Genomic DNA, 23,155 nt, shown 5'->3' with positions numbered 1-23,155 from the left:
ATCGTACTGCACAATGAGACAATTTCCCAAAGGTTCTCAGTTTTTCAAACTGTTTTATTAGTTTTGAGTCAGCGGAGCTCAGGAGCGAAGACAATGCAACTTCTATGATATCCTCAGACTGTTATATAGAAAAGAAACACAGGTTCTTGTATCTGTTTTTTACTACTCATGGTTAGTACTAAGTCCTGTGAAAACGGTCGAGTCTTTATTTACATGTGGTATTATAGTTTGCCATGTTCTCCCATGTGAGATAGGGCATTTTAATGGTATGAGACATAAATGCACTTTTAGTCTCCTTAAAATTCATTAAAAACAGCATACTGTATATCATAAAATCTAACATGTGGTTACGCCCTACCAAACAACACAAAGAGCAGAGGTGGACCACCTAAATCAATCCAATGAAACAGGGCATCGTCATCACATGAAGACTTTACCTTGACAGACAAAGGAGGCGGGAGACTCTCCGGGGTGAACACGAGCTGTAACAAAGACCTGCTTCTTCTCCCTCTCTCGACTCAGGTGGTCTGGGGGGTGGGGGTGGGGGATGTCAGCGAGAGGGAAGAAGAGAGAGAAAGGAGTAAAAGTAGTTAAAGACAGGGTGTCAAAGGGTGAAAGAGGTGGTGTTGTCAATTCACAGAAATTCTAGTAGACATATAGACTAAAAGTCTAAAAACTCTCAGCCTTAGATAGATTAAAAATATTGCAATATTAAGTTGGTATCAGAGGTAGATATACAAATAGCCCATTACAGTCCAGTGTGAGAGTCTGGGTCAAAATACACACTAGACCTGGCACACATGAATCAAACATCAAACCAACACACAGCACAGAATTTTTAACAGGCAATGTGAATTGTACATCTACAGAGGTCAGGATCAGCCAGCAACAGGTGTGACCTGATAGAGGTCTTCTTTGATTCAAGTCCTCAGGTCTGCCTGAGGACATCTCTCTGTTTAGACAATGCTCTCGTCCTCGAAATCGGCGTTGGAGGATATGCTGGATAAATGAGTTGGACGTTAGACACTTTTCTCGAGCACTTCCAGGCACTTTACCGTTGGATTTTTGCATAAATAAGGGTTAATAAACCTTCAACATACTTGTTAAACCTGAGAATGTTGAGATTTTCTAAACAAAGTGAGAGGCCCTGGATTCGCTCCTCAAAACAATTCAGAGCTTAGATGTTATTTTCTGCATTCTGGTGATATGAATGACCACACCTGAAACTTTCAGTCACAGAAGAATGATCTTAAGTGTTTAAATTTATTATTGGATACCTACTGTGAAATGTTTGAGGGTAAATTCCAGAGATGGTCTATGGTTTCTTTGAAGCCAGGATCAAAAAGACAGGGAATGCTTTATTCTAAAAGTCAAATTAACCTTCCGTTATAAGAGGTTATCTTAACCTCATATGTTGAGAATCAGTCTTATTCACATTCCTCAAGTACTGTACAATATAAAGGCTAAATAACAGAAAAACAAGCAGTCTCCACTGTGCATTTGTACCCCCAGTTAAAACCACAGAGGTCAAAATTTAGCTGTTTTCATGGCCAGTGTTTCTCTAATCTGCTGCTGCTAATGGATGAAAGTGATTGTGTGCCTCATTGCTATACACAAACTTAATATCTTATCGATTCTTCCACCCGCTTCTGCTGAGCAGAGAAAATGCTAATTAGCAACAGGCTATGCACCTTTCCTTCTCCTTAATTCCAATTTTGCCTAAGAGTGATGTGTGTGTGTGCTTCTCTGTAAGTATTTGTGTACATGTGTGTCTGTGTGAGTGGTTAGGGGTCGTAAACAAAAAAAAAAGCATTGTTCCATTTAAGTACTCTCACTCTGATTTTATTTCACTTTTCTCTCCCTGTGCCCTTCAGAGACAAATGGCTTTGCCATTCAGGAGTCTCCGTGGAACGGGGTGGGTCGTTTGTTGTAAATGTGAGTGCTTGCGGTTTGGCCGGCCACTGGGTGCTCGGTGGCTGTGAAATTCCATCAGTTAGAAAATCTGCTTTGGCCTCAACCTCTGGCCACCACACAGGCTCCTGATACAAGAGCACAGACATAACACACGCTCAAATATATACACATTGTACAGTGCACAGCTGCAATCAGGAAAGAAAAAAAAAAAAAGCATAAGCAGCCGTTCTCCCTACAGTAAAACCAAGAAAGTTGTGAGCCAAACCAGAGGCAGCTGCCAAGGTCCCGACTGTTGGGGAATTCAACCATCGTGGCCATGCTGCATTTAGTCTCAGTGATGTGTGCCCTTGCTGCTTCATCAAAACAATCTCTTCCAGCAGGCTCCTGGAGCTTACAATGGATCCACTGTTTATCCCACATCTTTCTATGTGTATGTGTGTGTGTGTGTGTGTGTGTGTGTGTGTGAGAGACTATGTCTCCTCAGGGCTCTCACAAATGCTCCCAAAGTAGTTGTTGTGTTTATGTGTCTGTATCTCTGCATTCCTCTGTATCGTGCTGTGCCTAGCCAAGCATTGTAGCACAAAATTAAGTCCTGCTATTCCAAAGGCACTACAACACCCAGAGGGAACCTGGGGGGACTAACCGGGGGTGGGGGGGTACATATGTAGCCTAGCTACATATAGCTAGGCTCCTTTACATACATATGTAAAGGAAAATCAGTTTTTGGCTTAGGTGTCAGTGACATAAAACATGAAGGTTCAGGTCAAGTTTTGGTTGAGCCTCAAGAACAAAAGCCCTGCAGCAGCATCTCCTGACCTCAAGGTGTCAGTAGAGAACAGCGGGGGATGGGGGTGGGGGGTGGGGGGGTAGAAAGTGGAACAAAAGACAGAAGTAAAAGAGAAAGAGAAGGCAAGGAGTAGACTGAAAGGTAGCTTTCTAAGGCAACACAACTGATCTAAATCGCTTTCTTGGAAAAGCTTTTTTTCTTTCTTTGTTGACAGTTTTTAGAAATGGTAGTAGGAGGAATAACAACTGAGAATAGCAGTGTTTCAACTACAAATGCTTTCTATGAAGAGTGCTGAGCTGAATGTCAAACCTACATCACTGACAAATTAATATTCAGTTCATCCTCTTTATTTAATTGTCTTTATTTTTGAGATGTTCTAAATTTTCCTCTTTACATCAGTGTGTATTGAATTTCGGGTTTGCATTACATGTGTGTACATTAGGCCTGCAACTAATAATTATTTAAATCATTGATTATCTGCTGATTATATTTTTTGATTAGCTGATTAATTATTTAGTGTATGAAATTACAGAAAATAGTGAAGTATGCTCAGCACAATTTCCCAGAGCCCATGGTGACATTGCTAGTCTAAATCCCAAGGATATTCCATTTACACTGACATGAAACAGAAAAAAAAAACAGCAAATGCAGACATATGAGAAGCTGGAACCAGCAAATGTTTTATATTTTTGCTTGATAAATAACTAATGATGATTTATTGATTATCCAAATAGTTCTAGAATAATTCTGTGTCGATTGACTAATCAATTAATTAATTAACCTATATTCTGCAATGTTCTCAATTAAGTTCTTAATTAACACATGCTATACTATTCTTTTTGTTACAAGATATTACAAGTAATTAAATATACACTATGTATGCCTTCAGATCTACTTTTAGAGTATTCATATGCCATCTAAATATATTTGATACTTTAATTCTTCACTGCAGCCACAATGGTGGGGGAGTCCTCTCTGGGCCTGTCACAGAACATGAATGAAAAAAATATAAGAATTAGGAAAAGAGGGATAAAGAAAAGAAATGAATTGAGAGAGGGGACGTGTCTTGTGAATGGAGGTGTATGCTACAGTAAGAGGGTGGAGGCCGAGCAGGCGGAGGGGGATGTGACAATGAGTGAGTGAAAGCGGCACAGGCAAAATTTATGCCCACACTTCCAAATCAAAGTGCTCCCTCAGCATATTTCTCACCTGGCAAAGTCACGCGCTGCACTATACGGCACATTACTGCTCATTCTCTTGCAGCTTGCCAAGAGGAAATAAGGAATTAAAGGATGTCAAACTACGATCGGCTCTGATAAATATGTAAATTACTGGAGAGAAGAAAAGTGTCTGTGAAAAACAACATAAATCTAATGGATTCTGAAGGTCAGTCCTGATTGTGCTGGTCAGCTCTTTCTGTGACAGCAGTCCCAGGAACTTTGAGTTCAGTCTCATAAGTTGTGACGTGATGTAATTAACTGAGATCTTCTTCATCATTCTTCTTCAGCAGATACAAAGGAAGCCCTGTCAAGACCTTCGTGAAGCCTCATGGAATATATTTAAATACATTTACCCGCTTTAACAGTTAATTTAATTTGAGCAGAGCCAGATTTTGCTCATTTTTTAAATCTCATTGGTGTCCAAACTTTCTGACATGGAAGGCTGAAGGACAATTTCAGACTGGTGCAAAACTGTATGACTACAGTTATCTTATTGAAAACTAAACAGCGTCTTAGATTTCATATTTAAACGTATGAAATGCAGATATCTAAACTCTTTGGCACACTATTGAGAGGGAAAATATGCTTCAGTATATACTACAACCCTGCTCCATACTGCACAGCGATAAAAACCCCCCAAAAAAACCCAAAACAAAAACGATGTCACACTAGCCACAGCTTTATACCATGTTATACCAGAACTCTCAAACCAAGGCCTCTGTATATCTCTGTCTCCCCCCTCTCTCTGCTCTGTGGGTTTTACACTGTAATAAATTAGCCTCACTTTGGTGAGATGGCAACAGGACACGCTTGGCGCCCAGCTCAGTGCGTCATATCGGGGATGGGCGCGAGCTGTAAATTGTCAGTGGCGTTGAATTTATACAGAGCCTTGGGACGAGATGCAGCACCGTGTGCTGCCCAACTGAGTGAGCCCCAACAAGCATCAAAGCTCTGCACCTCTTCACCCCCACCCTCGATCCACTTGCTGACACCACCCACTCTGCCACCTCAAGGACAAACAGAGAGAGAGAGGAAGAAAGAAAGAAAAAAAAAAACAGAGACAGAGAGGGATGGGGATATGCGCTGAAGTGTGGAGGGCTCTAAAGTGATAAGAGTTTTATGATACTGTTTTCTTCCCCAGGAATTGACCAGGTCTCTGACTTAAATTTTTGTGTTTGTGTCTGTAGGTGCTGCAGAGCCTGTGGCATGTCACAGATTTATTCAGCTCATCTTATTGTGGAGAGGCAGGGGCACCGCCAAGGCCTCCTCACACATCATTCATAAAGCATCCCCTGTCCCTTCACACATTACACAGCTTAACTCTCAGAGAGGTTTGGGGTGGGTGGAGGAGGTTTATGCAGGACTGAGCCCCTGCATAAACACCGCTAATTCTCATGAAATGGGGCCACTGTGTTTCCTCTGAACACCTGAAATGACTGAGAAAGAAGGCTACTGAGGATATTTACAGAGACAGGTAGACAGACAAAGATACAGGGGATGATTGATAAAAAGACAGAGGACAGCGAAGGGGAGACAGAGAGACAGTGACACAGACATGAAGAAGAGAAGAGGAAAACGAGCAAAACAACACATGAAACTTTACTGCTTCTTCAAAATCTGCCTCCTCTTTTCTTTGATGGTTCTGACTACAACCATTATATTCAACTGTTAAATCATAATCCTATCATAATTACTGTTCTCATTTTTAATTAGTTGTTTGCAATTATTTGTTTTTCTTCCATTATGGTGTAGTAATGCACAGAGCCATAGACATTATTTTACAATTTCCTTCACCCACCAAATAACTAAATAAAAGAAACGAGGCGTTAAAGTCTATATTTTCATTTTATTAATTTAGCTGACTGTACAATTATACTTTCTGTAAATTGTTGGTGTAACTGCTGTTTTAAAGCCCCCAACATATTGGAATAAAAACCTGATAGGGAAATACTGAATACCACTATTTTTGTTGGCTTAAAGGTATTGAGTCTAAAATGAGTCAAATGACTCAAATCTGCCTATAAGATATCTACCACTTGTTAGTTAGTCTTTTCTTTCACAACTGCAGGAAAGTCCCGCCAGAAAAAATAAAGAGGACATGCCCTCAGTGTTCCCAAAAAATGCCACAGCCCTGGTAATGTAGCTGTATAGCAGTTTATAGTATACTATTTTGTATAGTAAAGTATATATTTATAAAAAAATTTTCATTCATTGTGATTTATTGTACCTAAAGTGTAAAACTTGCACAACCTGCTATGGCAATATTTACATGCTGTATATGTACTGTAATTGTAATTATAGCCATACCAGTAAAGCAATACTGAAATGGACAGATGGGCAGAAGAGAAAAAGACAGATGCAACTGAGATGAAGGTGAGACGATTGAATGGCACTGTTGATGACATTACTGTGGTGTCTGTTGGGTTAAGTCACCTCTACCTCTGACGTATTGGACTACACATTCGTCCTGTCATCTACTCATCTCTACACTCCCTCATTTCTCTCCACCCACCTCCCTCCTTAACTTGCTCTTTGTCTCCCTGGCCATCATAGCTATCTAGAATACGTATGTAGCTGAAGAAAGCAAGTAGAAGCAGAGATGTGGTCGTCAGAGGTGTGTGTGTATCTGTGCTTGTGTGTGTGTGTGTGTGGTGTGTGTGTGTGTGTGCGTGTGTGTGGTGTGTGTGTGTGTGTGTGTGTGTGTGTGTGTGTGTGTGTGTGTGTGTGTGTGTGTGTGTGTGTTTGTGAGAGAGAGAGAGAGAGAGAGAGAGAGAGAGGGAGGGCAGGCCTACGGAGGGGATTACAATAGCCATGTTGAGACAATCCGATTGGTATCACATCCGGACAGAAAGGGAGGAAAACAAAGAAGGAGAGAAAAGAATATTGGGAGAGGCACAAAGGGGATGAAGGATACAGAGAGACAGAAATAAAAAGAAAAAAGAGAAGGGGGAGGCAGAGAGAAGGGAGCAAGCAGAGGAAACCCTTGAGAAGACAGCATGTAAATACGCCAACGGCGGGCCTCTTAAGTGGAGATGAAGAGGCGGCAGGATAAAAAGCTCTGAGGACTGTGTGATTATGGATCAATTTGCCGCAATCAAGCCCCCTTATGGCTGGTCCCTGTGAAATGGAGAGATTTCTGCTGCTCAAGGGCATCTATGATGACAGTGGAGGTCACAGACGACAGGAGTGACAGAGTGACAAAGGGAGACACACTGATTTAGGGAGACGAGCATCGGCGGCACAGGAAGGAGGGGAAACGTTCCGTCCTAAACGCGGTGCTAGCCGGACACCAGCATTCAAGCCTGAGCTGAAAGGCTTTCTAATTATGTAAATGGAGAGAAGTGGTGGTGGTGAGATGCATGCCTTTGGCCATCATTGACCATGGAGCAGACTGCTACTATTGTGTACTATTGTCAGTTCTGGTCCTGTTAGTGTCGCAAAAGAGTAATGATGTGGACACACCGTGACAATAATAAACTAAACACTGACATCACTGCAGCAAGGTGAGAAGTTAAACCACTGGAGGTCAGCAAAAACAAGATTTTCAGGGGTTTGCAAATCGCTCTCTAATAACCTAGCAAAACATAACAAGTTGCATAGCCGAAGGTATGGAAAAACAGTCAAATACTGTATTTTTTTATCATTATGCTACTGAAGGTGAATGATATTAAGACATAAATGTTTAATTACCACTGGTGAGTTTCACTGCCATTCACGGAATAAAAAACTATAACAACCAAAGTTGAATGAACCATCATGTTCTTCAGTGTGTCAGTTTATCGCCGTGACCTTGTCAGAGGTTATTAAGATGAATGTATTTGTTTTATATACCTTAATATATTTATTCAGAAAATAAAGCAGTGGTGTTGTCAGTGCTCTGAAATACTGATAATTTGGAGCTACATCCATGCTCTAATAAGTAGAATCACATGCTCATTATAACGTTATTCCCTCTAAATGCTGGTGTCAAAAAAATGTGGTTCCAGGCCAGAAAAAGTTTAGAAATCCCGCCTTATGACCACTATATATTGTGTTTACTTGAACCTTTGTTCTTTGTCTAGTCTTCAGGGCCAACAACAACTTCAAGCTTTTGTTCATGCCTTTCAGACGCAGCCCATATCTCTTACAGTCACACACTGTTTTATGGAGCCCTGTAACTGTTGAGAACGAGTGTGATAGACAGTTGGCATAGCGTGGGAGACAGAGATTCACTGAGAGAGACAAAGAGGGAGCTCTGTCAAGTATCAAAAGCAATAGGCCCTTTTAGTGATATGATACGGACGTCTGGCGCAAAGTCAGAGGCGGGGACTGCTTAGGGTTTCAAGGCATTGGTCACAGGCCTTTCTGAAACCCTGACTTCTCCTCTCTTGCCTTCAGAAAATGATGACAGGAGGAGGGGCACATAAAAAGGACGGATGGCTTGTCTGTGCGCGGCATGATACAGAATCAGAGGCAGCCAGTAATAGCCTTTTTTGAAGAATGTGCCACTGAACTTTAAGGGCTGTCTTGCTTGAAAGGACAAGTTACAAATAGGAAGAAAGGAGAGGGAGAAATGATTTCCCAGGGATATACCCCCTACTGCGCTGCCCTATCACCAAACCACAGTGTAGGAGTGTGTTTGTGTGTTTGTGTATACTGTACATGTCTGTGTATTTGGAGAACGCAATATACTACAGGAAAAATGACAAACAGTACATGAATACCTCTAGCTGAACTGGAGCACTATGTAGACAAAGAGGATACCGTTTGTTCTTAAATGTCATTCAGACCACTGTTGCTTTTCAGAGAGGAGCTGTAACTAAAGCCCATCTGACAAGCAGAGCAGTATAGACAGAACTGTTCTGTAGTTCTTTATTACTCTGTCTCCTCCTACCTATCAATAATTTCTGAGCCACAACAATACAGCCGGGCTGAGGCAAACAGCAATAGTTCATCCCAGCTTTAATAACTACCATTACGCCTCCCAGCTATGTCTTTCCATCAATTTTTCTTCCTCTCTGTTCTGTTTGATTCGACCTGTTTTCTTGTCCCAGGTCTTCACATCTCAAGAGCAACTCAAAGTTACTGTAGATCACGTTAAGTCTGCAGCTCTGCTCACCGGTTTATACACATATACAGTATACAAACCACTTGCATGTATTTGTGTGGTTGTGCATGGAAGAACCTTGTGTGTGTGTGTGTGTGTGTGTGTGTGTCTGTGCGTGGTCATGTGTGCATCAGTGCAGCTCAGCAACAATGTCATTCAGCAGTTTAGTAACAGGCCATTACCTTGTTAATACTAGCCTAATGGGCAGTCTGCTATTTTAAAACGACAGTCATGTTTGTGCCATTAACAACCACTTAGTGTGCCACTCAAATCAACAGGCCAGCGGGACACACCAAAAACAATAACAAAATAACAAAGATAGTGGGATAATATGCCCTGTCTCTATATAAACACCAGAACTATAAAGAGCAAACCAAATTTTTCTTTAGCTACTTTCCCAATTTATACAGTTTCCAGATGTGAAAAACTTGAACGCTTAGCAAAAATATTTATTTTATGTCTCAGATTTTAATTCTTGATGTTATACGAATTTTATGTGGCAAAAAGTTCAAATACAACCAAAAGCAGCCAAGACAAAGCAAATTTTCTACATATAGTCAAAAGCTATTAGTTTTTTTATTTTCTATAAAACCCAGTATTTACTGCGATTGCTGCTTTTAGAGATAGTTGCAAAGCCAAGAGGTGAACAGCTAGAGAGGCCCATTGGCAGTGGTTAATTAATTACATTTACTAAAGGACTGCACTTGTACTTTACCTGACTATTTCCCTTTTCAGCTACTTTCATCTTCTTCCACTCCACTACATATCAGAGACAAATATTGCACGTTTTACTCCAATACATTTTTAGTTTTAGTTATTAGTTACTTTGCATATTCAGATTATAAAACAAAATATATTCAACTAATATAATGATGTATTATTAAAGGGTTAAGCTACCTAGCAGTATATAAAGTATAGTTAAATCACTGATTATAATCCAATATATTTCTGAAATGGCCATTCTGCATAATGAGTAGTTATACTTTTGATACTTAAGGTATATTTTTAGGCTAATACTTATGTACCTTTACTTAAATAACATTTTGAATGCAGGACTTTTACTTTAAACAGAGTCTTTTTACGCTCTGGTATTGCTACTTAACTTAAACAACAGATCTGAATATATCTTCCACCACTGTAACTGGGCTAATATTTAAGTATAAAATTGTTACGTTGGAACAAGCACTACTTTGTCTTATGAATCTACAAATAGATAATGCCAAGTATCATTACTAGAGGCGCGCATTGCTGTCTGCTACAGTGTCTTTCTTGATACTATTACTGGAGGGTGCCAAACTCAAAGATTTTCTTGTCAGGTTTATCATTGAAAGGAATAGTTCAACATTTTTGGTACGCTAATTTGCTAACAAACAAATGAGCTAAAACACAATAACTTTTTGAGCTTTAAAGGTGCTGGAAGGCAAATTTTTGAACTTTAGCACCTCCCGGCTCTAGCTCCATACTTAGCACACATACATGAGAGTGGTATTGAATTTGTCATCTAACTCTCGACAAGGAAATAAATAAGGTTATTTTCCCCAATTTTGCACTATTCCTTAAGAACACCTCCTGAGAAAACCTCCTAATATAAAATAGGGTTCTGTTGCTGCTGTTTCCTCCCAAGAGCAGTCTCTATTGTCACCACTATTACAGTTTCTGGCATTTTTATCCTTGAAAGTTGTGTGCTCCATTTTAAGAGTTGTAGTCTGGTCTGCTTAGCTGGCTAACCAGTTCTCAAATCAGAAAACAATACTAGGTCAAACGTTGCTCTGCTCTGCTAAAATCCTGATTTTATGACCACAACGTCGTCCGACAAATTCACCATACACGTAAGTTAAAGACAGCGGCTGTACTGTGATTTCAGCAATATTTACTTGTAAAATGATCACTCAGAGAGAAAGTTAGAAGCTCTTTCACGTCTGTGTCAGCTGCCGTGTCGTTAATTGAATGAGATGCATAGAGAGGTGTGCCTGCGGAGGGAAACCCTGACCTTGCACTTGCGGGACAATACTGGTGACGCTCTCTTCAACAGAAAGTAGGAAAACCTTTTCCAAAAAGTCGTGAGATTTTTCGCTAGGTGCTTTTGTGAGGAAAAGTCACTTGAAGGGTGTGAAAATTCAGTACATCTAAAAATAAAGTCACTAAATTGGCAACACTGCCTGTAAACCTCCCGAGTGATGATGCAATAGAACCTGTTTGTGCCAATTAATTTCAAAGAGCAACGGCCGATGGCTAAGCAGTTTAGTCAGCTATTGTCCCACATAAGCCAGAAAATAATTTGACAACACCCATTTAAAATACCTATGCTTGGATAAAAACTGAGATAAGAGTAAAACAAGATATGGCAGATATGCCATACTTAAGGATTAAATAAAAATACAAATAAATTAATGTATACATCAATAAGAATGATATAATAATCACATTTTTCAATTAAGTTATTTAAATAAATACAGAAAACATGAAAAACTATAGCCTGCAGGTCTTTTTAATTCCATTTTACCATCTCAAAGAGAATCAGTTTTCTTTCGAAATCAGTAGCTTCTCTCTGAAGTCTGAGAGGAAGTGTTGGGCAAGAAGTCCTGCAATGGAGGCACAGTCCATTTCGGTGCATCAAACGTTTACACAGACTTTGAACTTGGCTGTGGGTATATTCAGCTCTTTCGTGATTTCCAAAGCTTTCAGCTGAATATCAGCTCTAGTAAATAGGCATTTCTGCATTTCATTTTTCGGAAAGACAGTCACACATTCTCCTGTCAAGCTTTTGAAAGCAGCCTGTTTTGGGACGCTGGAAAGATTTTGTTTGACTCTTAGCATTTTTAGGACCGTCACTTAGGACTCGCTGTCTTGACAGTTGTTTGATGACTCTTGCTCATTGATCACTATGATCTTAAACTGGCATCATAACTCCTTCCAGTCTTGATTATCTTAAACTACTTTTCAGACATACACACTATGCTTTTTTCCCCAAGATAATCACCGTGTCCCTCTGTCACTCTTGCAGTTGTGAAATGAATTTAGCTTGCTAATGTTAAAAGGAAACTTTTTTTTTCCGAAAGCATCTGCTGTAATGACAGTAATGCCTTTTCCTAAAATATAAGACAACCACACTTTTACAAATGTAATTTTAAGAAATAACACAACAAAACTCTGATAAGACTGATCACACAAAAAAAATCCTTATATGGAAAATAGAAAATACTGTTGATCATTTGTCAGTTAATTTAAAAAATGTTCCATACGAATACTTTTCTTGTCCTACCCCCATTGGTAGGATGAAGACACACCCCAGTCCTTTTTTCAGGATTAGCAAATGCCGAATCTAGAACTAGATTATGTTTGTTGAACCATCTACAGTGTAGTAATGCATCATGACTGATGTGATGAAGCTGGAGTGAGTATGCTCAGGTCTGGGCTGATCCTCAGGGGGTTAGGCAAAGATGGCAGTGTGGGGTACACAGACCGGCTGCCATTGTGATAGAGAAGAGTGCTGACAGACTTTACATTATGTATTGATCATTACTCCCACCATTACACATAAGGCTAAAATAATTTATTCATTCATTTTCTTCCCAAACTGAATATTACCTCAGCTAATTGATATTGATGGTGGATTTTGCGATCTAGCCCAAGCTGAAGTATCTGCATATTAAAACTAAAAAAAAAAAAAAAATTCATTCGACCCGTGGGGTAAATTGACAGTTTTATTTTGGGTTTTGTTTTTGTGATTAAAAAAGGTAAAAATTCTAAGCGTTATCCATCTCCCTCATCTCTCTGTAAGTTAACTTGAAAGGATTTAAATGCAGCGTAACACCTGCTGTTAATACAACTCCCTGATAAAGCTGACATCAAATGTCTCAGATAACATCATGGCTTATCGCTGGAAATTAAATGACTTCTGGGATATCTCAACAAAATGAATTTTTGAATTGTTGTATAACTGCTTAAAGGAAAAAAAAAACAGATGCAGGGAAGCTTAAGAGTGGGAAAAGACAGCCTGTGAATTTAAATGAAAATACTAATTTAGTAATGAGACAAATAGCTATAGTATAGTGAACACCGACATGCTTACTTTTGAGTAGCTATATCACTGCATTCAGAGCATATACAGTGTTTCTCTAATGATTATAAACTTCTACACTTGAAATTAAACAAACATTGAAATGTTAATTGAGCTCAAGACTCCTGTTTGCCTCTTTCTCCTCCCGCTCCTGATTGGCTCGCCTGATGCAACTGCGTGCTGGTTGGTTTAGGATTAACGTGGTTGCCATGACAACATGCCGGCTGTAGAGCTGTGTTGGAATGGAACTTTGTGTCTGTACTTATGTGTGTGTGTGTGTGTGTGTGTGTGTGTGTGTGTGTGTGTGTGTGTGTGTGTGTGTGTGTGTGTGTGTGTGTGTTTTTGTATACTTTGTTTGAAGTGGCAGGCCTTTTCAACAGCTTTGATCAGGGAAATGTTTGTAGTGGGGGCAAACCTGGAGAACAAACAGGACTTCAGAGAGATTAGCGATCTGTGAAACACACACACACACACACACACACACACACACACACACACACACACACACACACACACACACACACATATACACACGCACACACACATACACATAGACTGTCTAGAAGACAGCCTTCTGAATAAAATCAGCCACACATAAGACAGACAGTTCCTCAGCTGAAAATTACACTCTTTCTATCTCTCTCACGTGATGAAGCAAAGATGAGGAGGAGGCAAGTGGGATTTAATGAGTAGCCATATCTGCCGGCTGAAATTCCTGTTCTTTCTCTCTCCGTCACCTTTTCCAGACTGATGTTTTTGAAGAACCACACCAAGAACAAGTGATCTAGAGTACAGTCCGTGTGTGTATTTGTGTGCTTGTGCCATGCCTGCAGGGCCATTGTAAATTCATCAGTGCTGAGGAGAGGCCAGGTGAGTGCCTTAGTAGCCAAGGTGTGGCACATGGACCCCATGCTCCTCCATCATTCTATACTGAGCAGGAGCATATGTGTGTCTGTTCGTCAGTGTGCTGTATGTGTGTGTTTGAGCCAGGAGCTCAAACAAAAACATCGCACCACTCGGGCCACTCGGGACCCCAACCCAGATTTACAGCATTGTAGCTATTCTCAGAGCCACAAGCACATTACTCAGTCCCCAAGGTAGGATGATAAGTCATCCACTAAGGTTGCAGGAGGAGTTATATCTCTCACTGCAAGTGGTTCAGAGTTGGAAGAATGGAGGTACAAGGCTGAAACAAATGGCAATGTGCTCCTCATCTCAGTTAGCAATGAGACAGAGCGGTAAGTCATGTTCCGAACTCCCAAAATAGCGGAGGGCATCAGAATGATAAAACATGTCAACATTGTGAAAAAAATTCATAAAATAATGCCCCTCTGATCCTGATTTAAGGTCTGTCCTAAAATTTACATGCCAGAAAGAGATGGACACTTTTATATTTCACTTACCGCACAAACTCGGTGGATTTGGACACAGTATGTTTAATTTGGAGAAAATTCGTTGTAAACATTTATTAACATTTCAAAATTATACCTATAATGAAGATAGGACTATTTCTTTTGAGATGGCTTTGGCAAAATTCTTTGGATTTGAATCAATCCTAAGGTTGGAAAAATATTAGTCACCAGTCAGATGTTTTAGAACACACCCGGTTTTCAAGCTTTTATTTGAAATTTAAGCAGTTCAAGTCCAGTGAATAATCTTAAATGGCACAAAGGTAAGTGGTTAACTGCACAAAGTAAAAAGAAAATATTCATAAAAAACAGGTCTTTTTCAGGAATTAAGAAATTGGTTAAGTTACAGCATTTGCTGCAATGGAAGTAAATTAAGCCTTGGAAGTTAATGAAAACAATTCCTACAGGTTCCCTGACTTTTGTTGATTAGTTAAAAACCCTTTGTTTTTACAAAGGCAGCATTGGAACAAACTGTGTTAGTACAACCGCTGATGCTGTACTGCAGGATTTGGTACTGTATGTTGCTATCAGAATGGCATGAAAAAGTCAAGTAACAAAGGAAGTCAGACTGGTGGTCCGGGGTTGAGCCTACAGCAAGATAATGACCCAAAGCATACCTCCAGGTTAGAACTACCTTCAAAGGAAAGAACAAGACTGTGGAAGAGCAGCATGGTCTACAGACTTACACCCCATGGAGCTGGTTTGGGATGAACTGGACAGAAGGTGAAAGCAAAGCACCCTTTGAGTGCAACACATTTATGGGAACTTCTGCAACATTATTTGGGCAAACTTTTGTAACAATATTTGATTTCACTTAATTCAGTTTTATTCAATCGATTATACGAAGAATGCCACAAGTGCATTTGGCTGCTGTAGATTAAATTTAGTTCAATAAAAAGATTCCAAGATTCTTTTTGAAAAATCTTTTCTGTGCTTCAATTTCAGAGTACACCGTGTCATTAAAATGGAGGTGTTCTAAAACTTTTGACCAGTAGTTTAAATAAAATAAAATAGTAAATATTTATAAATTAACACAGAGGCACTAGCCATGCTAGCATCTCTGTGAGGCTGCACACAGGCAAGGTTGTGCTTTTTAACTAAAAGCTAATGCCAGCATGCCAATATGTTCACAATGACATTAACATGCTGATGTTTAGCAGGTATGATGTTCACCATGTTCACTATCACTATCACTATATTAGTTTAGAGTGTTAGCATGCTAACATTTGATAATTAGCACTAAACACAAAGTACAGCTGAGGCTGATGGGAATGCCATTAGTTTTGCAGGTATCTGGTCATAACCAAAGTATTGTGCAGATTAAATGTTGTCCTCATGATGGCACTAGATGAAAAATTAAAGGACCACTAGAGTTGTTATAGTTCATCCTAAGGGGGGCACAAATGTCTGTACCAAATTTAGTGGCAACCCATTCAATAGTTGTTGAAATTTTTTACTCAAAACCACAAATTTGAACTTCTGGTAGTGCTAGAGGAAAAGTTAGGGGATCAGCAAAAATAGTAGGTTTCATCCTCTGGGGACCGTGAATATCTGTGTAAGATTTCATGACAATCCATTAAATAGTTCTTGCAATATTTAAATCAGGACCAAAGTGGTGAACCAACTGACTGACTGTCATTGCCATCCCTAGAGCCATTTTAGCATGGCTAAAAAAAAATGTGAAACTGAAGTGCAGTACAAGCTACCCTTTACCTCCGACATACCAAGGGATAAAAATCATTCCACTTTGCACAAAAAATAATGACAAAGCTATTCTAAGTTACTGCACAGTGATGTCTAGTCAATCTTAACCCTAAAGGAGTTTAGTTTAGTTTTATTTAAAACATAGAAAAAATACTAATTTATGCTGGAGTCTCTCAAAAGAAAATACATCAAGAACACCAACTTGAGACAAATAACAACAACACACAACAACACCAAAGATGAGTGCCACATGTGGTGTAATCTATTTTTTTTAGCCAATCTAAGGGTCCTTTCCCTGTTATTGAAGGAGGGAGGTTGGGGGAGGTCAAGAAGCAGGGAAGCGAGGTGGCCTGATCACACCCTGAGAAGTAGGCCCTGAAGGAGCAAATTAGAAAATGGTGATGCAATATTAATTGGTGATGGTGCGTGCCAGGGAGTGCAGGGTTGTCTGGGGTTTGTCTCCCTAAGGAAAGGCTGTCAGGAGCTGTGAGAGACAGGCAGGATGAGTCCCTGACCTTGTCTGTCAGTTGGTGGAGGAGAGGAGGGCAGGGAAAGGAGACCCCCAGTCCCACTGACACTCAGATCAACACTCTGCCAGTCTATGGCAAGCCTGCTGGGACACACCCCGACAACAAAAGAGACAGAATGACACAGTGAGGGAGACAGAGAAAAAGAGTATGATCTCCACAGTGGAACATAAAATTGATAAATATGCCAAGAGGGGTCTATAGTATCATACAATATTGTGTTGATGGGAGAAGTCATGTAATTTCACTAATGTATGACTTTGTAACATTTCACCCTCAACACTGACAGCTAAGCAAAGAATTACAAAGACTAAAGAAACTAGAAAAGGACAGTCTCTTAATGAAAATCAAGTTAAGAAAATAAGTCTATAGTATATTTATGTCACCTTCTATGTTACAATACTCTGCACTAATAAAAAAGAAAGAAAGAAAGAGAAATTCTATAAAAGTGATTTTTAATAAATGATTTGAAGGACATGGAGTCAGATGGGATGATATCATCATGAGTTTGGGGGCTTCAACCTTAAAAGCTCAGCCCTGTCTAGTTTTTAATCTGGAATCTAGGACAACCTGAAGGTTCTTTGCTAAGGACTTTAAACGTTGGCTTTTACAGGGTCAGACGGTTTGTGGTATGGGAAGAAGCAACACAGAGGTGTACTTATGTCAAAGTAAATAAGCATGACATGTTAAATGTTTGGTCATGGATGAGTTTGACTTTCTTAAGCTGCGCGATAAGCACAAAGACCAGTAAACAGATTCTTAAAGTGGCTGATAAGGATAGGTAGCGTGATCAAGTAGGATCAATATGGAACATTGTCTTGAAGCGATCAGAGTGGGTTAGGTGCTGCGACACAGCCAGATTAAATACACAAGACTCACACCTGCATATAGGTCAGAGATTAGTCCACTGTTAAAATGCCAGTATGCCTCATCAGAAGCAAGGTTTGAACTTTACAGAAACATTAGTCACTTTTTGCACTATGAATGCCTTCCAGGAGCCAATGTCTAAGAATGTACACTGTTATCCCCATATTTAAACAAACCCCCCGCTCCCCCTTTCTTGGATAGCAGGATTTTCACCCTGCCTTCAAGGGTAGCCATTCAGAACAGCTACAAACATTTTGCTTCCCGACACAGTTGGACAACACGTTTTACAAAGTAGATCTTTTCCAGCATATCGCTTAGTCAGAGGGTGATCAGGTGGCCTGTGTCTCCTCTGATGACGGGAGGATGGCTGCAGATTTCCAGGTAACAGGTGAGTAGCCCAAGGCAGAAATTAACTTTGCTTGTGCAGTGGTGACAGTTGGGAAACCATGGATCAACTCTCCTTTCTTCTTGAAACCTAGCCAGGTCATCAACAGCTGCAAATGGACCCTGGTCCAGAGATGGAGATGAGTTTGGTGTGGTGTTGGCAGTAACAATGGGTGAGTAGTTGAAATGAATAATACAAGAACCAATAGTGTTGTCCATAACAGTAGCCATCGATGTTGGACTAATACTGATGCACAAATGAATGTCTATGGCAAATTTGTGCTCAGGTACAAATGCCAACATGAAACCAAAAAATAAGCACAACATAAACATATGTACGAACACATATATGCATACACACACAGAGCAAAATGGGAGAGCAGCATTACTGACAAAGATCATGACACCAAAAACATTACAGACAAAACCTCATGATGATTTCGGACATCTTGCTTTCATGGCGTGAAAACTGCTATTTCAGATAGTGGCAATGGCTGAAGAGAGGGAGTGAACAAGGCAACACAAGCATATGGGAGAGAGCCATGATTCATCTGGGGACTCACAAACACTGGACACATGTCAGCTTCAATTAACTCTCTCCCATCTGTCTGCCTCTTTTTCTCACATTATTCCTTCTACCTGGATCTCAACTAGGTCAGACAATGCATTAAATCCCTACATACAGGGTGCAACATAAAAAAGAAAAACACTGTACCTGCACAAAGACAAGTTACTTTGTTGTTTTTCCCCCTTGTGTCACACCAAATGCAAAGTCAATTTTTTTTTCCTTTTTCTATTCACTTAAACCATCCCCTGTCAAAACAGGTCTACCATATTAAATTATCAATGCTATGGACTTCAATAATTCAGGCTACCCAGCAGTGTGTTATGCTGACAGTGTTATGGAGATCCCTGACATACTACTGAGTGTTCCTCTAGAGAGCTTGTCTAAGTTTCCCTGCTCTGCAGTCAGTGGCAAACTCACCGCTGCTGCCAAAAGGTTAACAACAGCCAATGAATGTAGAATAAGGAAAGGCATGATGGTATTTGCAGCAACATATTATCTTCTGAGTGCACCTTATACAGTGCGCTCAGTGAGATATAGACAAAAAGACACACACAGATGGAACAGCATATAAACACATCATTCTTCCCTGTCTTACAACCTCTTTTTGTCCTTTTAACCCTAATTAAATTCAACACCAGATTACAGCAGCATCAGTAGCACACATCCTCCCATCCAGAAGAATAGGGCTGTTGATGTGTGTGCCAGAGACAGAGTGAAACGTCATGCTGTAACGCTATTTCCCTGAGTCTGACAAATGAGGCCCCAGCTGCACTCTGGTGTTGGCAGTTACCTATGAAAGAATGCATCAATCCAATTGGCTCCCCTGTCCCACCTGTCACACAGCTGCACATTTTCCTTCCACTTGTGGCGTGCGCACACACACACACACACACACACACACACACACACACACACACACACACACACACACACACACACACACACAGACTTGTTCCACTATCAAAAAAAACATATAAAAAGGAATTATATGTCACAGACATGCCACTTCTCAGACTACCTATCCTCCATTCCTCACCAGTCTTCTCTCATCCACCTCTGACATCTCTGTCAGATCCCTTCCTCTCCTTCTCCATCTGCCTGTCCTCCCCTCTTTCTCCCCACACAACCGTCCACTCCACCCCCACCAACCCCAAAAATCTGAGATTAACACCTAGCTGTGTGCAGGTGCAAGGCTGCTGGCAAACTGTCAGTTTGAGTCTCCTTTACTTAAACACACTCACACACACACACACACACACACACACACACACACACACACACACACACACACACACACACACACACACACACACACACACACACACACACACACGCATACACTCACAGCTTGGCTCCAACACGGGCGCTTCCCAGTCTGTGAATTGGTCTCCACACAGCAAGCCAGATCACACTCTCACTGTCAACACATAAAGGAAGACTAACAGCGAGTGTGCTAAAGGTTAAAAAAAAATAGAAAATACTGTAGACTCTCTTTGGGCAAAACTTGAAAAAGCCTTTATTGCGTTGCCACTGTAGTTTAAAAAGAGCATTTGAAAACATTTACAAAGTCATGTACTTTGGCTACGCAGATACCTTCATTAGGGAGCTGCCAACTTATCTCAAAGACTCAGAGCACAATATCAAACACAGCGAACTGTTACAGCCTGTAAGGAAGGTAGGTGTCCAGTAGGTGTAAGAGCATGTTTCGTCCATTCTGGTATCCTTCAACATCCCTCTAGGTGTGACATCCCCATTAACATTAATGACTGCTATTAACATCTGCTTATGATTTTTTCTCAAATAAAAAACTGTACCAATTAATAATAGGACCAACAAAAACACACTGCAGAGTCTTGCTGTAACAGGACTGAGAGGGAAATTATGTAAAGCACTTCAATCACATACGCCAGAAGGAATTATAATAAAAAACTTAGGGACAAGTTGAATATGTAACTGGGTGGAATGGATCCTATAGAAAAAACAGAGTAAATGTTTTTAAATGTCTTATGAAGCAACTTTTGATTCAGTGTTATTTACTCAAGTATTGGCGTCAGTGCAGGTACAATTTGAGCTGTAGAATAGGTATTACTTGATCATATGAGTCACCTTTGGTCGGTGAGTGTTTTTTGCTTCGCATTTGTATGTGGAAAATTCTGTGTTTAGATATCTTCATTTTTGTGCAGTGTATACATTTTTGTTTATACAAATCAAAACAGAGCAGAAAACAATTAAATTAATTAATTCATGTTTTTCTATGTGTGGTGGTAATAAATTCCTTTATGAGCCTGTCTCTTATGAGAATATTTGTATCATGCTAACTAGCTTCAGGCACATGCAAATCAGTTACAGTGTCATACAGAAGAAGAGAGCGCACACACACACACACACACACACACACACACACACACACACACACACACACACACACACACACACACACACACACACACACACACACACACACACACACACACACGTTATATGAGAATTACCCTTTTCTGTGATTGTGAGAATAGACTGAACAGATAAGATTTATTAAGATTAATATCTACATTACTGATTGAAAATTAAACTACCAAACATTAAAGATATGCTGACAAAGTGTTAATGTACTGGCTGGAAAGGTATTTAGGTATAATAAATGATTCCTTGTGTAGCACCAGCACACACAAACCATTACATGCCCACACATACATTGACCACATGGTGACCTCTAGAGCTGTGAACATGGAGTTGGTGTCAGTCTGCATGGCCGAGGGTCATCTGACAGCTCTAAACAAGACTCTCATTAACACCAGGCCATTAAAAGCACCTGCTGGCAGCGTGTTTCTTTGTGTGTGTGCGTTTGTGTCTAAGCCATAGACTTTGGGTCCAGGTTGACACTGACGAGGGCAGACAAGTGTCAGTTTGGTCCTCAGCCATGAATCCCATCAGATATCAGAACTGCATATAGCACTCACAATACAGTGATGTAAGAGGTTTAAGGTTGATGGAGGAGTTTTTTCAAAAGACATGCACAGTGCAAATATTCTACAGCACCAGTGATGGTTGTTCAGTCTTTGTGCTTCGTATCAGAAGAGCCACTATCTTCTTATATCTAGTGGATAGTGATACTTAGCAGCATCTCACTACAGGTAAACAGTAAATTTGAATCTCACTGCAGCTACAAATAAATTCAGAGCTCAGAGTAGGTATAACTTCCTGCTATGTTTTCATCGCACTGATGGTATTTTTTTTGCCATCAAGCTAGCTCACTTTAAAATGGGCAGTTTTGAGGAGGTGAAGTGGAAATCACTGAGAAGAAGATTTTGTTAAAGCTGAAGACGTGCAGAAAATAAGGTAAATCCTTGACTGAATTTAAATGACCACTTTGGATTGAAAAGAAATGTGTATGTGCAGGCTGTGTTTACAGCACCTGTCTTGATGCTTCCCCATTCATAGTTATAGTACATTTATGTTTGTGAGGAAACAAGAGGCTAATACAATGAAGCCACTTCTATGTCTTCTCATCCATTTTCCATTAAATAATAAAAATGTAAATGCAGTATATTGTCTTTTGTAGAAAGTTACTCAGCACCCCTTTACATTTTCACGGACTGTATCGTCTACTTCTTACACCAGACAAAAAGTAATACTGTCACAGTCTGCTTCCTAGTTCCCCTTGGCGACTGTCTCCAGCCCTTGCTCACTTCCCTTTGTCTCCATGTTCTCCCTTGCAGAGCTGCCATTCCTCATCTGACCACTAGATGTCCCCAGGCTTTTTTTCTGTTTACTATTCCACCTGCTCACCTGTCCCACATCTCCAGTCACCTGAGCTTCCCTCCCCACTCACACACCGGGACCCAGTTCCCTCACCACCCAAGCCACTATTTAAACCTGCCATTTTCACCAGTTCTTTGTCAGCTCATCTGATTTTGTTCCTCTTTATGTTCCTGTGGTTTTCTCTGTGTTCCTGCTACCAACAAGTATTATCCTATTACATCTACCTGCCTATGTTCCTGCCTGCCTGTTTGTCAACCCATCTGCCTGTAAGCCTTGTTTTTCATCATTAAAGTATCTTCACTGAATCTGCCTGCCTTTGAGTCTGCATTTTGGTCCTCCCTGCCTGTGCTGCTTTCATCAGCCGTGACAAACAGTGAGCTACATAACAAAATGATCACGTTTTTCTGTATTTGGATACGCTATCCTGTTGATTGCTGCGATGTGTCTCAAGTTCTTTGTACACGTGGCATTTAGTTTACACTTCATTCATTCAAAGGAATTTAAGAAATACTGACATGCATGTTTAGGCGTGTGCGTGTGTATGAGCATGTCTATATGAGGAGAGACAGAGACAGAGGGCACATGCATTTGAGTGTGTGTGTTAGAGGGTGCATGTGCCAGTGCTGTCAGGGTTTGCTAGAAATGGTATAATTTATCACACCTAATTAATTATACTCCAACACCGAGAAGAGTTGTCCTTGTTGCTCAATCAGCTCCCTGCTCTTCCTGCCTCTGTCAGACGACAGGAGGAAAGACCCAGATAAACTGCCAGATCCTAAAACACCACATCTTTTTTTTTTTGAAGTCTCCCTCTGCTCTCAGGCTGATTCGCCATGCCTGTTTAGCCGGCTTCACATTACCATTTAA

The 23,155-nt window shown here is 40.3% G+C and overlaps 1 protein-coding gene across 1 annotated transcript in view; it reads right to left on the bottom strand.

Annotated features, from left to right (window-relative positions):
- Window positions 1-23,155, bottom strand: part of agbl4 (AGBL carboxypeptidase 4) — a 277,105-nt gene that overhangs the window by 26,139 nt on the left and 227,811 nt on the right. The window contains exon 7 of the mRNA XM_040129068.1: window positions 438-527. Coding sequence (XP_039985002.1) covers window positions 438-527 — 90 coding nt within the window. The remainder of the gene's footprint in view (window positions 1-437; window positions 528-23,155) is intronic.

This window comes from Xiphias gladius, chromosome 6, assembly GCF_016859285.1.
Source record: "Xiphias gladius isolate SHS-SW01 ecotype Sanya breed wild chromosome 6, ASM1685928v1, whole genome shotgun sequence".
In the NCBI taxonomy this organism is placed as follows: domain Eukaryota; kingdom Metazoa; phylum Chordata; class Actinopteri; order Istiophoriformes; family Xiphiidae; genus Xiphias; species Xiphias gladius.
Note: the sequence above shows the minus strand (reverse complement) of the source record. Positions and strands in the feature narration are given on the sequence as shown.